Source organism: Syngnathoides biaculeatus, chromosome 11 (genome assembly GCF_019802595.1).
Source record: "Syngnathoides biaculeatus isolate LvHL_M chromosome 11, ASM1980259v1, whole genome shotgun sequence".
NCBI lineage: Eukaryota > Metazoa > Chordata > Actinopteri > Syngnathiformes > Syngnathidae > Syngnathoides > Syngnathoides biaculeatus.
The window spans coordinates 14,174,580-14,198,377 of NC_084650.1; the positions used below are offsets into that span (position 1 = coordinate 14,174,580).

At 45.0% G+C, this 23,798-nt stretch overlaps 1 protein-coding gene across 2 annotated transcripts; it reads left to right on the forward strand.

The window, feature by feature from the left end:
• The first annotated feature begins 684 nt into the window (after window positions 1-684).
• Window positions 685-19,749, forward strand: fgf24 (fibroblast growth factor 24). Of its 2 annotated transcripts, none has more exons than XM_061834707.1 (6): window positions 685-992; window positions 1,144-1,415; window positions 1,567-1,603; window positions 8,684-8,852; window positions 17,373-17,479; window positions 18,740-19,749. In XM_061834707.1, exons 1-6 carry the CDS (start codon window positions 957-959, stop codon window positions 19,010-19,012), a joined length of 894 nt encoding a protein of 297 aa, XP_061690691.1. In that variant the 5' UTR covers window positions 685-956; the 3' UTR covers window positions 19,013-19,749. The 2 variants fall into 2 exon arrangements, with proteins under 2 accessions (XP_061690691.1, XP_061690690.1); XM_061834706.1 differs by having other exon boundaries at window positions 8,684-8,861; window positions 18,740-19,748.
• Window positions 19,750-23,798: the final 4,049 nt, after the last annotated feature.

The following is a 23,798-nucleotide window of genomic DNA, read 5'->3' on the forward strand; positions in this document are numbered from 1 at the left end:
CACAGGCGGGTCCGGTATTGAACCAGGGACCTCAGAACTGTGAGGCCAGCACTTTCATTCTTATCCACAATGCCTGGTTAAGGCCAATTTGCATTTAACATGAATTTCAATGTTAGGATTTCATTGTAAAACCCAGCCAGCCAGATCCCCAGTTATCAGGGTGTGCACACTTGTGCAAACACATCTGTTGTTTTATTTTTACACCCGCGGTTGAAGTTTTTCTCTTCTGTTCAATTCAATTGATTTTTTTTTTTTTTGTTTGATCCACCGTGCCGCCTATTGTGTAAAAGTCAAAATGTGCGGGGAGCACGTTACTGATTTTGTCCGCGTAAAATCCTGTTGTAGTGAAATTTGAAATTGATACACAGTTATTTTATTTTGGGGCCAATTTTTTTTTTTTTTTTTTTGATTTACAGTAATTAACATCACTATAAAATGTTGTGAACGAAAGTCTTTGTGACGTCAATGAAAATCCCACAATGCAGCGGGAACTGCAGTTAATTACTGTATAATCGCTTGAAAGTCTTTTTACTGCGTGCAATGCGGTAAATAACTGCAGCGTGGAAAAAAAAAAATGTGCAATTTAAATGAAATCCTTCCATTGCTGTTGGGGACGGGGGGGGGGGGGAGTGACCGACCCAGAGAGGAGAGGGGTGGGGTGGGGTGGGGTGGGGGCCCGTCGTGCGCGAGGGGAAGCCCGCGCATGCTGATGGTCCCTGGGATCGCCCTATCAGGTGCAAACCGCTGACATGTTTCCACCCACCAGCGAGCAAAAAGCCCCGCAGTGGGCCAACGTGCAGCCGCAGACGAGCTGCTCACCCCGCTGACAGCCGCTTCCGTTCCTTTGGATTTCTTCTTCATTATTATTATTATTGCCTTTCAAGTGGAAGGACTTATTTTTCTCCCCAAACAGCACTTGAGAGTTTTTTTTTTGTTTTTGTTTTTTTTTTTTTTAAATGGCCCGCGCAAAGTGTAGAACTGCACTTTTCCAGGTACACTTTGGGAACTTGTGATTTTTTTTTTTTTTTTTTAACTTCTCGGAGAGGATATTTGGAAACTTGGATTTCCCGCCCCCACCCCCCTCCCCTCTGTCTCTCTCCCTGTCTTTGAAATTATTAATAATCTGGATAACTCGTCGACAAGGAAGCGCCTCATGTTGCCTTCGTCGAGCGGGTTCGCACCGCCGGACTCGAGCAGCGCCTCTTCGCCGGAGCCGTGTGCGTAAAAGGCGCACGGAGGTGGGGGGAGAGCGGGGCGGGGGGCCTCGGAGGCGCTCCAAGGAAGGTGGCGGCGGCGGCGGTGGTGGTGGAGCCGGTGGTGCCCCCCCACTCCGCCCGCCCCCGCCTTCTTTCCTCTGTCGGCCGAGCGGAAGCAGGTGTCAAGATGTCGCCGCTACCTTCCAGGTTCTTTTACGTGTAAGTGCACACACCCTCCGAGCTCGAACCTTAAAAAAACAAAAAATCAATTTGCATTCTTTCCAACAGAAGTCGCTAAATCGCGTTCATGTGCAAAAAAAAAAAAAAAAAAATGTATTCAACTTCTTTTTCTGTGTTTTCCCCCTCTCAGGTGTTTACACTTCCTGGTCCTCTATTTTCAACTGCAGGTACGTGCGTGCACCTTGAATTCATAACCAATAATCCAAACGCCAAAACAAAAAAGACCCCTAAGTTGGACTGAAATCATGACTTAATTCAAACATATTGCATATAAAAGCAAAATTAAAAAATGCAATCAATTTTGGAGGTCAAAACGAACAAATGTTGATGCATTCCAAGTTAAATACAACTGAACGGTAGTTAAAAAGTGCGCCGTACTGCACTAAAACAAAAGTTGACGTCGCGGTCAAATGTGAAAATATAACATATATATATAATATAATATCAAACGTGATTTTTTTTGTAAACAAAAAAAAAAGTTTCAATGCAAAAGGATTGTATACCTCCCCTCGATGAAATTGCGCGTGACAAATGCACTCAAGTGTATTCTCGTGTATCACGGGTGGTCCCGCTCCAAGTACACTTTGAGAGGTACTACGTAGCTGTTGGGGTCCAGGATTTTATTTGTTTGTTTGTTTATTTTATCAAGGACCCCCTCAAACGGCAATTAAACATAACTACCTAATGCAACCTTAAAAAAAAAAAAAATCACAGGAATTTAAAAGTTGGCGTATTTTACAGGGGGAAAAAATCAGCACGTTATTGTAACTGGGATGCAACAATAAAATCACATTTTTTATACATTATAATTATATCACAGCTTTTTATCAGCCCAAGCTAAAGTAGCACGGAAGTAATTAATATTATTTTTATTGGCGCACTGGTCTTTTTATGTAGGCGTGCAATTTTTTAAATTCCATAATACGGTATAATATTTTGCCAAAAGTGGTACAAAGATACTCCTATGCAGTAGAAATATCAATATATAGATATATAAAACACCAAATTTGTTGTTCTTTTAATTGTATGTGCTCATATTAAAATAATAATTAATTAAAATATCTATCTATCTATCTAGTATCAGTATAAATATCAATATACAGCACAACATTGTTGAGAATAATACCAACAGTGTCGTGTTACAGCAATTGTAATATTTTGGAAGGAACAAAAAAAAAATGTGTGCTGCGTCACAATTTCGAGCCATATTTTTCCAGACCATCCTCGATCCACTGGAAGAAAACTCCATAATATCCATAATTTCAATGATCTCCAGCAATGATATTTCAAATGATGCCAAAAGCAGTGATTGTGCGGTCGAAAATATATCGAAAGGCAACAAACGCAGATGGGTCACAATTCCTGGCAATTCATTTTTAAAATTGTACTGAGACTGCCACGATTTTGCAATTGAGCAAATCTCAATATATTGGAAAAAGATCAATATTGATTTTAGGACTCAACAGGAGAAAACGAAAAGCATTTTTAAAATGTAAAACAAGCCCCTGTGTTGTTCTGCTTTGAATGATATTTTTGTAAATTTTCCAAAAATGTAAACCGTGAGGGACCCCGTCTGTTGGTTTTGTGATTTATTAATATAATTGAATTTATGCCAATTTTATGACTCAAAATACAGCAGGCCACAGTGGTGTCCTTTGAAAGTTCAAATATTTAATGATTTTTAAAAATGTAAAACAACAAATTTGCTGTTCATTTAATTGTTTGTGCTCATATTAAAATAGTTATATGCTCTATTTTTTTGGTTCTTGCTTTTAAGTACATATACAATAATCTATCTATCTATCTATCTATCTATCTATCTATCTATCTATCTATCTATCTATCTATCTATCTATCTATCTATCTATCTATCTATCTATCTATCTATCTAATTTTGTTGACAAAACATGCAGTGGGTCACATTGACCCCTTTTGGAAAGTTTAAAATTTAAAATGTCAAAAGTTTCAAAGCAAAAAAACATTTTGCACTTGGAAAAAAAACATATATATATATATATATGTACTTATATATAAATATGTGATTTTTTTTATACTAGTATTACATTTTTGTTTTTTCAAGTTTAAATATGTCAAAAGTATGTAAAATTGCCCGTATTTTGTTTTCTTTTAAATGTTTTTTGGGAGGGGTTAATTTAATAGCAATATTAATTATGTGACGAAACACGCAGTGGGTCACACCGCACTATAATTTTATTTTATTAAATTTTTTTTTTTTTTTAAATATGATACAACAAACGAAACACAGCAGAAGGTGAAACTCCAACCATTTGCTGGTCTGTTTAAAAAAAGGAGGTTGGGCCACAAAACAGCCCGCGAGCCTCATTTCGTCGCCCCCGTCGTCCGTAACTGTGGCCCTGCGTGATCATAATCTTATTAATAATAATAATGACGATTATGATGATGATGTTGGCTGCGTTCTAATGGGACGGACCCGAGCAGAAGTCGCAGTTGAAGGCGCGCGAGTGTGCCCTGGCTTGGACGTGCACTTCAATTAGCAGCACAACTTTTGTGTTTTTACAGGTCCTCCAAACTGCGGGGTTAACAGCCCCTCTTTGAACAAATGCTTTTCTTTTTTTTTTTTTTTTTGGAGGGGGGGGTTGCTTGTTTTTTTTTTTTTTTTTTTTTTTTTTACGAGCGGCGTCTTACTTTGAACCGTAAGCACTAGCAGGCGTCTGCGCACCTAATTGACTCGCTCGGACCACTGTATGACAACCCTTTTATTTGACCCCCCCCCCCACCCGGACCCCCCTTTCCCCACCCTGGTGGGCTTCTCCCACACCGAGTTACGACCTGTGACGCTCAAGCAAAACATGCCGAGAAGCGTCGCGGTTTAACGTGGAACCCCGTATTTACCGTAACGCGTGGCGAGGTGGACTAGTGGTTAGCGTGTCCGCCTTGCAGTTCTGATGTTCTGGGGTTGTGTTTTTTTTTTTTTTTTTTTTCTGGCACTCTTTGGAAGTTTGAGTCTCATGGTAATAAATATTCAGCATATAACCTGAGTTGGTGGAGCAGCTGGTAAAGCGTTGGCCTCACAGTTCTGAGGACCCGGGTTCGATCCCGGACCCGCCTGTGCGGAGTTTGCATGCTCTCCCCGTGCCTGCGTGGGTTTTCTCCGGGCACTCCGATTTCCTCCCACATCCCAAAAACATGCTCTCTAAATTGCCCTGCGATTGGCTGGCGACCAGTTCAGGGTGTGCCCCGCCTCCTGCCCGTTTACAGCTGGGATAAGCTCCGGCACTCCCTGCCACCCTCGTGAGGATAAGCTGCGAAAGAAAACGGATAGATAAACCAAGTTAGCATAGTGACATTGTTACACCGACATGTTCAAATAGGTGCCGTTGTCTAACTGTATTCTGCGCTCGTACCTCTCGGCTTTTGATGGTCACGTTGCCGTTACTTGAAAATGGCAGATCTTCTTCCGGCCTAGCCAGCAAGTCAAAGAAGTTGTCGGGGCGGCATGTTGTGAGCTCACGACGCGGCAAAATTCCGACCATTCGTTTGGCCGTACGGCCTGGCGATATCGTCTTAAAATACATCATTTATTCCCGCAAAAATCCAGTTGATTTTCGTTCCCCTTTCAATTAAAAAAAGAGCCTCTCGTTTGCCGACAAAACTTCAGCGAAAACGTTGCACATCGGCAGGCTGCGTGTTTTTGGTTTTAATTGATGTGAACCCCTCCAAATGATAATTGAATAAATTATTTTGATTGTTTGATTTCACATTTCTTGAATGGCCGGTCGATCCATATTTACGCACGACGGAATAACTCGCATCTCCGAAAGCGTCACTTTTCAGAAACCCCCCGAAAAAAAGCGGCCGAGCCTCAAAGGGAGCAAGTTCTCGTCGGCATTTTTCAGTCGATCGATTATTTCTTATTGTTGTTATTACTATTATTATTATTATTTGTTTGGGCTTTTGGGGTGAACTTTCAGGACGAACCCAAAACCTTTTTCCGGGTGAACTTCATTTCCAAAACCTTTGAATGCGCTTGTCCAAATGTTGAACATTTTTTCGAATAACGAACAAAACGACAAGCTAGCTGTATTGCACAGGTGTCAAACACAAGGCCCCGGGGCCGGACCCGGCCCGCCGCATGATTTTATGCGGCCCGCGAAGGCAAATCATGAGTAAGAACTTCCGTGATTTTTGTGAAAATCTGTAACAAAATGTCAAATTGTCATACCGTAAATGATAAAGCTGAGCCGTCGCAAGCGTTTTCGCGTTACCGTCTCGTGACCGCCTCGCTTGCAGCGTCGCCCGCAGGTTGCCACGGAGACACCGGAGGACTCACTGAAAATGATTCTTTTTTTTTTTTTTTTTTTTTTATATTTTTGGCGGGGCAGCCGCCGGCGTCAAAGCGTTCGCGTCACTTCCACCTTTTGAAGTCGCCGGGGTGTCGGCTTACGGGTCGTCTTTGAAGGGCGAGGAAGGCGGGGAGGGCGACGGCGGCCCGATGAAAAGCGCCGCCGCTGGAGCGCGTTGTGCGCTTTTTGCGTTTCCCGTGACAAGAAGTGCAACTTTGCGGCAAAACACAGCTTGGTGTTTGTTTGGCGGCGGCCAGATGGCCGATAAATCCCTCAGCAGGCTGCGTTTTGGTTTTGTTTTTGTTTAACCTTTAATCTCCACGTTAAGAGGGGCGACGAGAGATGATGCTGATCTTTGTCGTTGCTCGCGAGAGACTCTTTGATATTTTTAATATGCTTCATTCGTGGATTTCTCAAAAAGTGGACACGGAGCCTGAGAATGGGGATCCACATAATAATTCGCAGAAAAATGAAATGGGCCCTGCGATTGGTCGGCGACCAATTGTGGGCCTACCGGAAATTGCATAAAGTTGCAATTTTTTTCTCCCCCAAGATAAAGCGACACTTGAGTCTAAATTGAAGTCCATCCATCCATTTTTTTGCCGCTTATCCTCACTAGGGTGGCAGGGAGAGCTGGAGCCTATCCCAGCTGTCAACGGGCAGGAGGTGGGGTACACTCTGAACTGGTTGCCAGAAAATCGCACGACACATAGAGACAAACAGTCACACCTATGGGCAATTTACAGTCATGTCATTCATTATCCAAGCCGCTTGTCCTCACAAGGGTCGTGGGAGTGCTGGAGCCTATCCCAGCTGTTATTGGGCAGGCGATGGGGTACACCCTGAACTGGTTGCCAGCCAATCGCAGGGCACATAGAGACAAACGGCTGCACTCATAATCACACCTAGGGGCAATTTAGAGTCATGTCATTATCCAAGCCGCTTGTCCTCACAAGGGTTGCGGGAAAGATGGACGTATGCCAGTTGTCGACGGGCAGGAGGTGGGGTACACCCTGAACTGGTTGCCAGCCAATCGCAGGGCACATAGAGGTAAACGGCGGCACTCACGATCACACCTATGGACAATTTAAAGTCATGTCATTATCCAAGCCGCTTGTCCTCATAAGGGTTGCGGGAAAGCTGGAGCGTATCCCAGCTGTCGACGGGCAGAAGGTGGGATAGACCCTGGACTGGTTGCCAGCCAATCGCAGGTCACATAGAGACAAACAACCAATCGCACTCACAATCACACCTATGGACAATTTAGAGTGTCCAATTAATGTTGTATGTTTTTGGGATGTGGTAGGAAACCGGACTGCCCGGACAAGACCCACGCAAACTCCACACAGGGAGGGCCAGGATCGAACCCAGGTCCTCAGAACTGTGAGGCCAATGCTTTACTAGCTGATCCACCGTGCCGGACCAACTTGCTCACTTTAATTTAATAATCATGATTATGTATTTTTTCTTGATGACCGTGTCTACTCTCAGTTGAAGTTCACGGGGGACCCCCCTGAATTTGTGGGTCTCTGTTTGAAAGAGGCTGCGGTGAAGCTGCCCTTTAGCACCAACCCGAAGCAGCGTTTTTGGGATTTGTCGAGACGGCACCGAGTTGGATCTGCACCTGGCGGATCCCGTCCAGTTTGCTTGTTTCGGCGTTTCAGGGATCAACTTGTCAACTTGGGATGTGAAGGGGGGCTGGCGGGGGGACTCACCGTGACATGTTTGCTTTGGTGATGCCAAGTGACCCCCCCCCGGCCACCTCCCACCCAACCTTGAAATATGAAACACAGCTTCTGGATCTTGACTTTTAGGATGCCCACCTTTGGCTTGCACGTACGGCGGCTTCCGTCGTCGTTTGGTTTTGGGTGCTTTCACGCAAAGGCACCGAAATAGTTGCCGGGCGGAGAGAGAAATGACAAAGTTCGTTTACGACTCCGATAACGACGTTCAGAAAACTGTCCGGTCGACTTCGTCCACACAGTCGCAACCGACGTGTAAAATTCCCAACAGACAGCGTCGCCTCTACGCCAGCTACGTTATTATGCACTGGAGACTCTAAATTGCCCGTAGGTGTGATTGTGAGTGCTCCAGCTTCCCCCGCAACCCTTGTGAGGATAAGCGGTTTGGACAATGACATGGCATGACTCTAAATTGCCCATAGGTGTGATTGTGACTGCGACTGTTTGTCTCGATGTGCCCTGCGATTGGCTGGCGACCAGTTCAGGGTGTACCCCGCCTCCTGCCCGTTGACAGCTGGGATAGGCTCCCGCAACCCTTGTGAGGATAAGCGGCTTGGATTATAACATGACTCTAAATTGTCCCTAGGGTATTATGCCCTGAGATTGGCTGGCAACCAGTTCCGGGTGGAGTCCACCATTTGCCCGAAGCTAGCTGGGATAGGCTCCAGCCTTCCCGCAACCCTTGTGAGGATAAGCGGCTTGGATTATGACACGACTCTAAATTGTCCATAGGTGTGAGTGCGACTGCTGTCTGGCTCTATGTGCCCTGCGATTGGCTGGCAACCAGTTCAGGGTATAGTCCTCCCTTCAACAGAAGCTAGCTGGGATAGGCGCCAGCTTTCCCACAACCCTTGTGAGGATAAGCGGCTTGGATAATGACATGACACGACTCTAAATTGCACCTAGGTGTGATTGTCAGTGCGGATGTTTCATCCACTAACTTTTAATCTATGCTCCAATTCCCATCATTTTGGAAAGAGTATTCCTTTAAGTTGTACTAGTAGTAGTACTGATAGTACCGCTTCAGGTGTTTAATTGCTAGTGGTGGAAATCCAAGTAAATCAACATAAGTCTGCACTTGTTCCTCCAGATTTTGTCTAGGTTTTTTTTTTTTTTTTTTTTTGCCAAACTTCTTCAGCGCACTTCTTTATGAGTTTTTTTTCCCCGTCTCGGCGTTCAGGAGTCGCAGCAGAACTCCGCCGACTTCCGCTTCTACATCGAGAACCACACGCGGAACCCGGACGACCTGAGCCGCAAGCAGGTCCGCATCTACCAGCTGTACAGCAGGACCACGGGCAAGCACGTGCAGATCCTCGGGAAGAAGGTCAACGCCAATGGAGATGATGGGGGCAAGTATGGTATGGGAGAACTCCTGCGCATCTCACCCCGCGTTACATTTTTATTAATAAGTAGACTTCCCTTTTATGAGGTCATATTTGTGGTGAGGTACGGAAATACTGACAATATTCAGTTACAATCGTTATTAGCTATTTGCCTTGAGGATGCTCCTGGAAAACTACAGAGAAGGTCAGAAGGAGCTACATTGTGTCTTCGTAGACCTCGAGAAAGACCACGACAAGAGTACCAAGAGAGGAGCTGTGGTACTGCATGCGCAAGTCCGGTCTGGCGGAGGAATATGTTAGAATTGTACGGGACATGTATGAGGGCAGCAGAACAGCGCTGAGATTTGACGTAGGTGTGTCGGAAGAATTTAAGGTGGAGGTGGGACTGCATCAGGGATCCGCGCTGAGCCCCTTCCTGTTTGCGGTAGTAATGGATAGGCTGATAGATGAGGTTGGACTGGATTCCCCTTGGATCATGATGTGCGGAGATGATATTGTGATCTGCGGTGAAAGCGGGGAACAGGCGGAGGAACAATTACCCGAAGTAAAACAGAGTATCTGTGCGTGAATGAGAGGGGCGGAGGAGGAAGAGTGAAGCTCCATGGAGAAGAGATGGCGAGGGTGCACGACTTCAAATACTTGGGGTCAACAATGGTGAGTGTGGTAAGGAAGTGAAGAAACGGGTCCAAGCGGGGGGGAACAGTTGGCGGAAGGTGTCTGGTGTTCTATGTGACAGAAGAGTCTCCGGTCGGATGAAGGAAAAAGTTTATAAAGCAGCGGCGAGGCCGGCCAGCATGGACGGATTAGAGACAACAGGAAGCGGAACTTGAACTTGTGTCTGTGGCGACCCCTAATCGGGACAAGCCGAAAGGAAAAGAAGAAGAATTCAGTTACACTCGGGTTTTATTTTAACCTCTCTTGCCAACCTCGTAAAGTGTTTTGTCGGAAAGATTTGCGACTGTCTGCCGAGTCCCGGAGTTCAGCCTTTGGTTTACCACAGACGCCGGTCGGTTCCCCTCCCAGACTCTCCCGTTCTGGAGGTGGCGTCCCTCGCGTCTCTCGCGTTCCGTCGAGTTTCTACCCCGAGCCAAATGAGGTTTCCCCGGGTCTACAGTCGGCGTCAGCGATGGGGGTCGTGGCCTGGGGGGGCGGAGTGGCGTGACGCTCGAATAGCAACGAGGTTCCGTTCTATTTTCACCTGGGTGCCAATTATATTCCAGAAAATGAGATTACCCGCGTCATGCACATCATCACCGCCACCTACTGCACAGGGGCGGAACTGGACCGCCCGAGTCGTAATCAGGCGCAACCCTGCAGAGGAAATATTTTTCCCTGGATGCTAAATTAGCGGCTAACAACAAGTGGGAAATTGCCACGTTCAAAATATGTTTCCTCTCTGCTTGTTGGATCTTGAGTGGAAGCAGATCCTGTTTTTTTCCCCTTTTCCTACAAGTTTCCTTGCCAGTCGCCAGTCCCACCCCCCCCTCCTCTTCCCCCCCCCCTCCCTGCCCGGCGCCCCAGCTGCAGTACCTGGCACCTGCAGACCCCGCACTTACGCCGCCCTTCGGTCGCCAAGAAGACATATTCCGCGCGGTTCTTATCGCAAATTAGCGCATTTGTTATTTTTAGGAGGCCGCGCTTCTCGGGCGGTAGTCCGTCTTCTGGGTCGCGGCGTCGGGGCTTTTAGGGAGATAAAAGCCGCAATCTGGAACATGCGGCGGGGGTTTTTTTGACAGTTGGGGTCAAAAGACGCCCGCGGCCCGGCGTCGCATCGCTCATGCGGCTACGCTACGCTAACATTTATTATCATTTCCAGTCCTTTTCTTTCAAGATAGCGGTCTTAATGGAGTCCAATTTGAGTAAGTGGCAATTTGTACACAATTTGCCTGATAATTTAGAACACATACGGTGAAGAAAATAAGTATTTGAACACCCTGCTATTTTTCAAGTTCTCCCTCGTAGAAATCATGGAGGGGTCGGAAATTTTTATCGTAGGTGCATGTCCACTGTGAGAGACATAATCTAAAAAGAAAAACCCAGAGATGACAATGCATGATTTTTTTAACGATTTATTTTTGCGATACAGCTGCAAATAAGTATTTGAACCCCCGGTTAACCCCTAACACTGCAGGAGGGATTTTGGCCCACTCCTCCACACAGATCTTATCGAGATCAGACAAGTTTCTGGGCCGTCGCTGAGAAACACGACGTTTCAGCTCCCTTCAAAGATTTTCTATTGGGTTTGGGTCTGGAGACTGGCTAGTCCACGCCAGAACCTTGATGTGCCTCTTACGGAGCCACTCCTTGGTTTTCCTGGCTGTGTGCTTCGGGTCATTGTCGTGTTGAAAGACCCAGCCAGGGAACGAGGTTGTTCTCCAAAATCTCACAACACATGGCCGCCGTCATCCTCTCCTGAATACAGTGCAGTCGTCCTGTCCCATGTGCAGAAAAACACCCCCAAAGCATGATGGTACCACCCATGCTTCACAGTAGGGACGGTGTTCTTGGGATGGAACTCTTCATTCGTCTTCCTCCAAACACGGTTCGTGGGATTATGACCAAAAAGTTCCATTTTGGTCTCATCTGACCACAAAACTCTCTCCCATGACTCCTCTGTATCATCCAAATGGTTTTTGGCAAACTTAAGACTGGCCTTGACATGTGCTGGTTTTGCAGGGGAACCTTCCGTGCCATGCATGATTTCAAACCATGACGTCTTAGTGTATTAGCAACAGTCACCTTGGAAACGGTGGTCCCAGCTCTTTTCAGGTCACTGACCAAGTCCTGTCGTGTAGTCCTGGGCTGATTCCTCACCTTTCTCAGGATCCTTCAGAACCCCACGAGGTGATATCTTGAATGGGGATCCACTCCGATTGAGCTTAAACCGTCATGTTTAGCTTCTTGGAGTGGACCTTTTTTCTACCAAGCTGCTTGGCAATTTCTCCGTCACCCTTTCCAGCCATGTCGAGTTGTACAATTTTGTCTCTGGTGTCTTTGGACAGCTCTTTGGTCTTGGCCACGTTACAAGTTTGAGTCTTACCGATTGTCCGGGGTGGACAGGTGTCTTGTATGCAGCTAACGACCTCACACCGGTGCATCCGATTCAGGATAATACACGGAGCGGAGGTGGACCTTTAAAGGCGGACTAACAGGTCTTTGAGAGAGGGAGGCAAATAGTTATTTTCTTCACTGTATATCTGCGGGCATGACTGACCACACAAATGTGAGCGACCGGTATACAATACATCATACACTTGCTGCCCTTAGTCTCCTGTGAGATAAGATTTGCCGACTTGCCAAGAACAATACAGGAAAACCGTCATCCTCCTCCATCGGCAGTTGTTTGTTAGCATTAGCAATGCAGTTTTTTTTGGTCGCCCGCAGTCTCCTGTCAGATTTATTCCAATTCTTAAGTGTAGCTTGTAACTGCCGTAGCGTCAGTTGGTGACTCGGGAGTGCTCTCATTTGTTTGATTTGATTTTTTTTTTTTTTTTTTTTTTTAAACGCAACGTCAATAAAAGCACAGCATGCCCCCCTTTTGTCCCGCTAATGCCGCTTGCCATGACGCCGTTGATTCGTCGCCAGATTACGCGTAATTAGCGCAAGTCGGCGCACGGCCATCCCGTTAAGTTTGGCCCGAGCTTCACTTCGACTCTTCTTTTGTTTCTGAACAACAGAAGAGAAGGAGAGGAAAGGCAAAATGTTACGTGGGGGCAAAGAAATAGTTTGTCAAGATAAACAGTTGAAATAAAAACATAAAAATCTTACGAGAAATTTCTAAACGTAACATGTGAACGTTTGACCAGGAAAGAAAATCACATTTTGTGAAAAATACAACTTTATTTGCATCTTTTAATTCTGGAAAAGTATCCTTCATGAAAAGAATATAAATACTGTCACAAAAATATGGACTTTGTTAGAAAAAAATGGGATTTTATTAATGTAATAATGCAAAGAAATAAAAACAAAATATAATGTTATGCAAATATAAACTGAAGCAAATGTATTTGTATAGTGCATTTCATACGCAACAGAAATTCAGTACACTTTTATTGATTAGAAACACTTATTTAATTTTAATTTAAGATATTTGTATTTTTATTATTTTATGAAATATAGTAATTTTTCAGGCTAAAATTATAATATGATATCTAAGTGAAATTTTGATATTAAGTGATTTTCAAGAATACAATTTTATTCTCATTTTTAGTTTCACATCTTTTATTCTGGAAAAGGATCATTCATTAAAAGAATATAAATTCTGTAATAAAAAATGTACTCTGTTGGGAAAAAGATGCTTTTATTCATGTAATAATCCAAAGAAATAAAAAAATATATCATGTTATGCAAATATAAACCGAAGCAAATTTATTTGTTTGTGGATTTCCTACACAACACAAATTCAGCGTGCTTTTATTGATTAAAAGCGTTAAAAAACAAATAAATGAAACATTGAATTTAAGATATTCCTATTTTTATTATTTTATGAGATATAGTAATTTTTCACGCCAAAATTATAATATGATATCTAAGTGAAATTGTGATATTAAGTGATTTTCAAGAATACAATTTTATTCTCATTTTTAGTTTTGCATCTTTTATTTCTGGAAAAATATCATTCATTAAAAGAATATGAATTCTGTAACAAAAAATGCTTTTATTCATGTAATAATCTAAAGAAATGAAAAAAAATATATCATGTTATGCAAATATAAACCGAAGCAAATTTATTTGTATAGTGGATTTCATACACAACACAAATTCAGAGTGCTTTTATTGATTAAAAGTGTTAAAAAAAAACAAATAAATAAAGTATTTAATCTAATTTAAAATATTCCTATTTTTATTATTTTATGTGAGATATAGTAATTTTCCACAATAAAATTATAATATGATATCTAATTCAAATTCTAATATATATAAAATATAATATAATAATAATGATAAGTGATTTTCAAGAATACAATTTTATTCTTTTGTTTATTCTGCCTTTTAGTCTGGAAATCATCTATATTCTCACAAATGGATAAATAATAGATAAGAATAATAAATTAAAATTAAAAATAATAATAGATAAATATTAATATTTATACTATACACCCCCCCCAAAAAAAAATAAATTGATGTATTGATGCAGCGATGTGAGATTTCAGCGATGTTATCATTATCATATCACATTTGTTTTAATCAACTAAGACTAAAGTAGGGTGAAATCATGAATTCATTTGTCTGGCTTTGCACTTTTTGAAATGATTCCATGAATATGAAATAATTTTCTTGGAAATGGGGAGGGGGGGGGGCAGTTTGAGACGCAGCGCCCTCAAGAATTCAGACGGGATAAAAACACAGCAATCTAAACTTCCAGAGGCTTAAGGCTCATTTATTCCTCCCGCTTGTCGTCTCCCCCCCCCCCCCCCCACGTAGTCTCAGGATAACGGGGCGGGGTGGGGTGGCGGCGGGGGGGCCGATCCCGTCCCCGGGGCCTATTCTTTTCTCAATGGACGCCCTGTGTGTTAAACAAATGGATCATCTTAACTTTTTGATTGAGTGAGCACAGACTAAAGGCAGACTTGAAACCTAATCCGGCAAAGGGGGTGGGGGTGGGGGGGTCGGGGGGGGGGGGGGGGACACACATAACCACTGCGCAAATGTTTGGCGGCCCCGCTTGGAGGGCCCCCGCCGTAGACAAAAGGGCCACGTCGCGAGGGTTAACGTCGGGGATGTATAGAGAGGGAATGAGTTGGGGGGGGGGGCATTGGAAGTGGTCTCGGGCGGGGTGTGGGGGTCCCAAAAAAATAAAAGCTCCCCCCCCCCCCCCCCACGACCCTGATGCGTCCGACGGAGAGCGTTTCTGCTGTGTCATCTTAAATCCGCGCTTGGTTGTGAGCGTGCGTCCTCCCCTTTAAGCCCGAAGTGATTTACCACCAACAAAAAAAAAAAAAAAAAAGACAAGCATGTCTCGTTCTGCACTTGACTGCACGAGTCCATTTTCGCGCTGCCCTTCGTCTCCTTGCGGATAACAATTGTCCCCTCGTGAAGATATAAATGCACGGGAGCCTCATTGTGTTTACTCCTTTTGTTTTTTTAGTGTCTTTTTTCATCACTTGACTGAAGCATTCTTCTTTCTTGCTGCCCTTAGTCTCCTTCCGGATAACAATTGACCCCTGCGTGGATATTGCGCAATCCGCGTCACTGACCAATCAGAGGCCAGAGATCTGCATAGACCAAAGCCCCGTTTTTGCTCCCGCCATTTTCTCAGACGACATTGAGTGGTCCAGTATAGGTTTTGTTAGCGTTTTATCGCGTATTTGGGTTCTTTAACAATAGATATGGTTAAGAAGTGTAGTCACGGACTTTGTAATAGTGACGACAGGTATCCTGAAAGGCTAGTTGGCGGAGTTCGATTCGTACCCTTTCCAAAACCGAAAACCCAGTGCGAAAAATGCCTTCGATGGATCAAACTTTGTGGAAGACCGCATCATCAACTAAATCCATCTAATATCAACTGCAACAGATATGTTGGCACGCAGGTATGTCCTATAATTTGATTTTCAATACACGTCTCGTATAAATGAATGAGACGTTCTCCGCTAGCATAAAACTGCTACGTGTGAACGATTGACACACTTGTTGTTTGTTGAGCGATATTTAGCGACGATCGGACTGCACAAACGTGTCGCTTTCTTGCCGGCTCGCGGCCGAAGCTTAACCAGACTGTGTGTGCACGAAGACATGCCCTATATTTGATTTTCAATACACGTCTCGCATAAATGAATGAGACGTTCTTCGCTAGCGTAACATTGCTACGTGTGAACGATTGAATGAAATCAGAAGCATGGCGTCCGTCTCAGTTCAGAATGTATTGTATTGTATTTGCCATTTTTACCAATTGCTTGTCTTACGTCAGCGCACGTGGCGTGACGTCACTTCAGGAGGCGTGGCTAAGTGCCCTGTACGGAGGGGTCAATTGTCTCCTTGCTAAGACATCAATACAGGAGAGCCTCATTGGATTGAAACATTATTTTTTAGTGTCTTTTTTTCTTCAGTTGACTAAAGCGCTCTACTGTCTTGTTGCCCTTAGTCTCCTTTTTGATTTAAAAAAAAAATGGGCTCCTTTCCAACAATTAGATACAGGAGATGTTCTCCTACTTTGTTGTTTGTTTAGCGTGTCTAGTGATTCACTTTGATACACCAACCTGTTTTTTTTTTTTTTTTCAGTTCCCTTAGTCTCCTTCTGGGTAACATTTGTCTCCTGAACAAAAATCCAATTTTGGAGACCCTTGTTGCCCCTCGTTGTTTTTTTTTTCAATCTCTTGTTCTTCAGTTGGCTGAAGCACTCGACTTTCTTGCTGCCCTTAGTCTCCTCCTCCTTTCCAACAACTAGATACAGGAGATTTTTGTTGTCCTACTTTGTTGTGTAGTTAGTCACTTGGATACAGCAACCTGTTTTTTCAGTTCCCTTAGTCTCCTTCTGGGTAACATTTGTCTCCTTAAGAAAAATCTAATTTTGGAAACCCTTGTTGCCCCCCCGTTGTTGTTTTTTTTAATCTCTTGTTCTTCAGTTGGCTGAAGCACTCGACTTTCTTGCTGCCCTTAGTCTCCTTCTTGATAAAATTTGACTCCTTTCCAACAACTAGATACAGGAGATTTTTGTTGTCCTACTTTGTTTTTCCTTAAGTGTGTCTAGTAATTCACTTGAATATAGCAACCTGGTTTTTCAGTACCCTTAGTCTCCTTCTGGATATCATTTGTCTCCTTACCAAAAATCTAATTTTCGGAGACCCTTGTTGCCCCTCGTTGTTTTTTCAATCTTGTGTTCTTCAGTTGGCTGAAGCACTTTACTTTCTTGCTGCCCTTAGTCTCCTTCTGGGTAACATTTGTCTCCTGAACAAAAATCTAATTTTTGGATACCCTTGTTGCCTCTCGTTGTTGTCTTTTTAATCTCTTCTTCTTCGGGTGGCTGAATACCTCCGCATTCTGGTTGCCCTTAGTCTCCCTCTGGATAACATTTTTCTCCTTAGCAGGAAGTAAATACAATACCAGTAAATAGTTTCTCCTACATTATTGCTTGTTAAGCATGCTTCAGTTTCTTTGTTATCCAGTGGTGCAGTTTCTTGCTGCCCATATTCTCCTTTCAGATCAATCCCTCCTTCTCACTGGCAAGTAAATACAGGAGACCTTCGTTCTCCTCTGCTGTTTGTCAGCGTGTCTCGTTCTCCACTGTTTTCTTGCTGTCCGTAGTCTCCTTTCAGATGCAATTTATCTCCGCCCAGAGAACAGAACAGAACAGAGCCTCGTTCTTCTTCGTTTGTGCCTCATTATCCACTCGGGTGAAGGGTTCCATTTCCTTGCTGAGCTCAATCTGAGTTCGACGAAGATTATTGCAAAATGTACACACACGCTTCTTCACAACATCTACATCGACGCCTCAAGCCGAGCGCCATCGTTGTAAAGTCTTGCCACATTTTTGCAAAACCATTCGACTCCGGCGCGGCCCTAACATGTTCTTGCCCGGTTCTTTTCCAGCTCTTCTCGTCGTGGAGACGGAAACCTTCGGCAGCCACATCCGGATAAAAGGAAAGGAGAGCGAACATTACATCTGCATGAACGAAAAAGGCAAAATCGTCGGAAGGGTGAGTTTCTTTTTTTCCTCCGGCAACTCCGAAAGGGACGCTTCCCAGGGGCGGGCGCTTAATCCCGGCCGAGTGGGATCGGCTTTCCCGCCTCTGGCGCTCCTCTCCTGCCCCCGCCCCCCGCCTCAAAACAAAACCCCTTTGATAACTCTGGGCCGGTCCTCCGTTACGTAACCGGATCGCTCAATTAGCCGCGGTGCACCCGCACGGCTAATGGTCACTTAGGAGGAATGCAATTATGTCACCTGCTTCGCGCCAGGTGGTCTCGCGGGTTGGGGGGGTGGACTTTGTGTGGGAAAAGACAGTAGCGGCCCACTGGGAATGGAGAGAAGAAAAGCGGGATGATGCGAGGAGAGTGTATTTCTCATGAATTGTCCAAAACTGTTTGATTACCAAAATGAAAGATGGATAATGTGTGTATTATTTTAACAACAACGGCAGTTAAAAGTAAAAAAGTATTTCTCTTGTTCTCGATTTGGCTAAATCGTTCTGTTTTGTCACTGCCCTTAGTCTCCTTGTGGATAAGATAACCTTTTCGATCAAAAGCTCCTGACCAAGAATACAAGAGAACCTTGTGTGCTCTTTGTTGTTTGTTTGTAGTGCTCCATTTTCTTACTGCCCTTAGTCTCCTTTTGGATAAATACAAAATAAATGCAGGCCCACGTTGCATTGGCCAACTTCGGACACAGCAGTACTAGACTCCGCAGACTCCAGTTTGCTGCAGTACCCCACATCCTTGCAGCCCATAGTCTCCTACCGGATAAAGAGTTGTCTTAGCTTAGAGAAGGAAATATTGACTTCCATCCATTATCTGCCGTTTTTCCGGGTCGGGTCGCGGGGGAAGTAGCTTCAGCAGGGATACCCAGACTTCCCTTTCCCCAGCCACTTCTTCCAGCTCTTCCGGAGGGATCCCGAGGCGTTCCCAATCCGGCCGAGAGACGTAGTCTCTCCAGCGGGTCCCGGGTCGTCCTCGGGGTCTCTTTCCGGTGGGACGTGCCCGGAACACCTCACCAGGGATGCCTCCGGGAAGTGTTTGAATCAGATACCCCAGCCACCTCATCTAGGCGCAGCGGCTCGACACTGAGCCCCTCCCTGATGACCGAGGTTCTCACCCGTTCTCTAAGGGAGAGCCCGGACACACTTGCTATTCCAAAACGCTGAATGCTATAGCCATTATTTTGCTATTAAGATTATCATGACGAGCAGAACATCTTTATTCTCTTTCGATAATTTGATTTTTGTTGTCGTTGTTTCTGCCAGCCCAACGGCAGGAAGCAGGAGTGCGTGTTCGTGGAGGAGTTTCTGGAGAACAACTACACAGCGCTGGTGTCGGCCAAGTACAAAGGCTGGTACCTGGGCTTCAACCGCAAGGGGCAGCCCAAGAGGGGCTCGCGGACCACCCAGCGCCAGCAGGAGGTCCACTTCATGAAGCGGAACCCCAAGGGCCGCGAGGGCCTGCAGGCGGAGTTCCGCTTCACCCCCGTCACCAAGCGCACGCGGCGAGCCCGCCGGATAAAAGCCAAGAGGAACTGATTGATCGACGGGCGGTTCGATGGACGGGACGGATTGATCGGCAGCACTCAGGAGGGCGGACGCTCCGCGGACAATCTCGTCCCGACAGAACAAATTTTTATTTTTCTACTCGACGCGATCCCGCCGTCTTATTTATACGCACGGATAACCCACAGAAGCTTTTCGGGACGCCGTCTTCGCTTGACTTGTCGAGCCGGGAGGTGACGCAACGCCCTAAAAATCAGCCGAGCGGGATTTATTGGAATCTTGTTTGTTTTGCCCCCGCCGTGACGAGGACGCCATAGTTTCCACTGGAAGAGGACGCCACGGAGACGGGACGACGACGGCGCCGCTGGAATGACTGCGTCGCTCTGAACGCATTTCACGCAGCATTCTATTCATTTTTTTTTTTTTTAAACCCGATTCCATGTCTTCCGCCTTCATTGCAGATGCGCGACTAGACTTTTTTTTTTTTTGTCAGTGATGAAGACTTCCTCTACCTCCCGGTTTCTATCCCACACCCGAGTCATCAGTGAACTCTTCTTCTCGTGTTTTCTACCGGGACGCTCCTTTAGTGACTTTCCGGCGTCCTCCTCTTCTTCCCCTCTCCACTAATGTGTACCCGACCTGTCTACTGGCAACCTTACTAACGAACGTGACACACATTTATGATCTTTTTTTGTTTTTTTTTTAAATGTAAGCAAGAAATAATTTTATGAATATTATTAAGATATTTATTGCCTTCCCTTTGTAAATAAAATGTGCTAAGTTTTATTTGGCCTCTGTTAATAAAATGAGGACTATATTTTAAAGGAGTGACGTCGATGTCTTTATTGCGAGACGACCGTCCTCGGGTTGTCTCTGATACACTCCGCAGTCTCCACTTCGTCGTAGTGCCCCATCGACTTGCTGCCCGCAGTCTCCTCTTGTTATTCATGAGGATTTCTTTTCATCTTAAAGAAATAAAACCCTGGACGCTTTAGTAACATACTCCGCAGTCTCCACTTTGATGCAGTGCCCTATTTTCTTACTGCCCGCAGTCTCCTAAAAAAAATGATAAACACAGGAGACCCAAGTTCCCCATTATTGTGATCTGATAACAGGTATGAGGACAGCAGAAGAGTGACATGTTTGCATAGTTGTGTCAAGAATTTAAGGTGGAGGTGGGACTGCATCAGGGATCTGCTCTGAGCCCCTTCCTGTTTGCGCCTCCTGCCCGTTGGTAGCTACGATTGGGTCCAGCACTCACATAAACTTCCGGATGTTTGGCTTTTGGGTGGAATTTCAGAACAAAGCGACAACACACTTGCTGTTATTTGACCAGGAGTTGAATGTTGCAAATCAGAGCTGGTGTTTCATCCAGGAAAATTTCTAAGGATGTTGACTTCTCTGTATTTCTGTGACTCTTCCAGTCTCGGTATCGCTACCCAACAGATGTTGGATCCATGAACAGACCAATCATTGTCCTGCATCGTGATGTTCAAGGTGATTTTAGCAATATGAGAGCAAGACAACGCCTAAAAATTCATCAAGAGCTCCTTGTCATTGGGAGACCGAAGGGCAAAGTTTATAAAACAGTGGTGAGATGTGGCGCAGGTGTGTCAGAAGAATTTAAGGTGGAGGTGGGACTGCAACAGGGATCCGCTCTGAGCCCCTTCCTGTTTGGGGTAGTAACGGATAGGCTGACAGATGAGGTTAGACTGGATCCTCCTTGGACCATGATGTTCGCAGATGATATTGTAGTCTTCAGTGAAAGCAGGGAGCAGGTGGAGGAACAATTGGAAAGATGGAGGTACGCACCGGAAAGGAGAGGAAAGAAGATTAGCTGAAGTAAAACAGAATAAATGTACATGAATGTGAGGGGCGGAGGAGGAAGAGTGAAGCTCCAGGGAGAAGAGATGGCGAGGGTGCACGACTTCAAATACTCGGGGTCAACAATACAGAGCGACGGAGTGCAAGGGGAGTGGAACAGTTGGCGGAAGGTGTCTGGTGTTCTATGTGACAAAAGAGCCCCCGCTAGGATGAAGGGCAACGTTTATAAAACAGTGGTGAGGCCGGCCATGATGGACGGATTAGAGACGGCGGCACTGAAGAGAAAACAGGAAGCGGAACTGGAGAGGTGGCAGAAATGAAGATGTTGAGGTTCTCGCTCGGAGTGAGCAGGTTGGATTGGATTAGAAATGACCTCATTAGAGGGAGAGCCAAAGTTGGATGTTTTGGAGACGAGGTTCGAGAGAGAGAGCAGACTTGGATGGTTTGGACGTGTCCAGAGGCAAGAGAGGGAGTACGTTGGTAGAAAGGTGCTGAGAATGAAGGTGTCAGGCGAAAGATCGAGAGGAAGAGCAAAGAAAAGGTTGATGGATGTTCTGAGGGAGGACATGAAGACTGTCGGGGTTGGAGAGGAAGATGCATGAGAAAGATGACACGCTGTGGCCACCCCAAACGGGACAAGCCGAAAGAAAAAGAAGACGAAGAATTGTCGTCTGATAACTCCACTGGACGGCTTTCAACGCTGGTTTTGTGTTCCAAAAACCGATGCCGGGCGTAAAAAAGCATTATCGCAATGTTGCTGAAATATTTGGAGATGGGGGGGGAAAAGTGGAGAATCACTTTGCTAACCTTTGAACGTTGCTAAAAATACCTCCTCGTTTTTTTTTTTTTTTTTTTTAGCGATAAACACACAAACGGCGTGGACATTTTTCCATGTTTTATGAAAGGTTGCGCAGGAATGCGCAGCGGCGTGCTTTCCTGAACGCTGTTTACAGGAACCGTCAGCCTGAATGATGATGCCACAGCCAGGCAGAAGAACCACCGCAAAAAAAAAAAAAAAGGTTTTGGTTTGAATTCCCAGCGATGCTTACTTCCATTCGGACCCCCCCACCCCCACCCCCGTCCCACCCACCTTCCCAAAGACCCCCCACCTCAGCTCACAACGCCGTACCGCTTAAGTGTGGTCGACTTTTAACGGCGGATGATTCACTGCGAACGAGATAGATCGGCGCTTGTCTCCGATGGCGGAGTTAAAGCAGAAAAGACTTTTAGGAATGTTTTATGTCCCCCTCATAGCTTTTTCATCTCTTTGCCCCCCCCCCCCCCCCCCCACACACACACCCCTCCACCAGACCCAACCCCCACCATACACACACACAATCTCCGTGAGCGACTAAACCTTTATTGTACCAAAAATACATAACTTTACATTAGAAACATTTCAAGGGACACCAGCGAATACTGCAGACTCCAATCGTAAAAATCGCATCGCAAGACCGAAATCTGGTCCAGTTTTGTGGATTATTTCGATATTTGAGTGCTGCGTTGAGTTTTGAACGACTTGCATTCATGACTGATGAAAAGTCTTTCAGCTGAAGGGTGTCAAACAATGCAAAAGTCGGGCGACAGGCTAGCGGAAGCAGCATGAGCGGTGTGTTGGTATGACTTCAAGCAATCGGTAGCACAAATGCTGCAGCAAAACATGTATAACAACAATCACAGCCATATATTCTGTATTCTAACTAACTGCGACTTATTGAGCATTTGTGATCGTCTTTTTTGGGCATACACAAATGTATTGTTGATAATGTATTAAAACATAGAATCATGATGCATAAACTTGTTCCTTATTTACGCTAATTTCTGGCCTACAAGCCGCGACTTTTTTCCACACTCTTTCAACCCTGCGGTTTGTGCGGTGATGCGGCTAATTTGTGCATTTTTTTTTTTTCTAGTGGCCGCAAGGGGGCATTCGAGGGGAAAAGGTAAGACTGAGGAAGTGACTTTTACCGGCCCTGTTAGCGCTGCGCTAGGGTTAGTGCTGTGCTAGCGTGCCGCTGCTGTGTTACTTGCGTGTCTCAGCGATATTTACCGGTAAGTTTTATTTTAAGCGGCTCTTGTTAGCGTTAGCGCGGCGCTAGCATTACTTATACCATTAGCACTAGCGTTAAACTCTTTCTGTCTACCGGCTTTTTTTTGTAAATATCTCGTGTTTCAATGTGGGCACTTGCGGCTTTTACACAGCTCCAGCCTATGCGTGTACCAAATGTTATTTCCTTTACAAATGTACGCAGTGATGTTTATAACCAGGTGTGCTCTGTAGACCGGGAATTACGGTATTTAGCGTTAGCGCATGGGTCACCAATGCGGTGCCCGGGGGCACATGGTTGCCCTCGAAGACCACTTAAGACCAGTTAAGGCGCCCACGAGGCATGTTTTAAAAAAATATCACAGGTCAGAAATGATTATTTGTGCTTTAAGTTGCGAATCAGACTTGCTTACATTCATGTAATTTTTAAATGTTGTATAATATGATAAAATAAAACGAAAATTATTTTATACAGTATATATACACTGAACTCTGACTGAAATTTGCTGCAAACAGATCAGGTAGCCCTTCATATGATTGGTGCTCAGGAACTGGCCCTCAGCCTCAAAAAGGTTGGTGACCCCTGGGCTAGCGTTAGCGCCGCGCTAGCGTTAAACTCTCTGTGTACCGTCTTTCTTTGTAAATATCTCGTGTTTCAACGTGGGCACTTGCGGCTTTTACACAGCTGCAGCGTATCTATGTACCAAATGGTATTTCCTTTACAAATGTCCTCGGTGAGGTTTATAACCAGGTGCGCTCTGTAGGCCGGGAAGTACGGTATTTAGCGCTAGCGCTAGCGTTAAACTCGATCTGTGCACCATCTTTCTTTGTAAATATCTCGTGTTTGAATGTGGGTTTCAACGTGGGCACTTGTGGCTTTTACGCAGGTGCGGCGTATGATACGGTATGTACCAAATGGTATTTCCTTTACAAATGTACTCGGTGAGG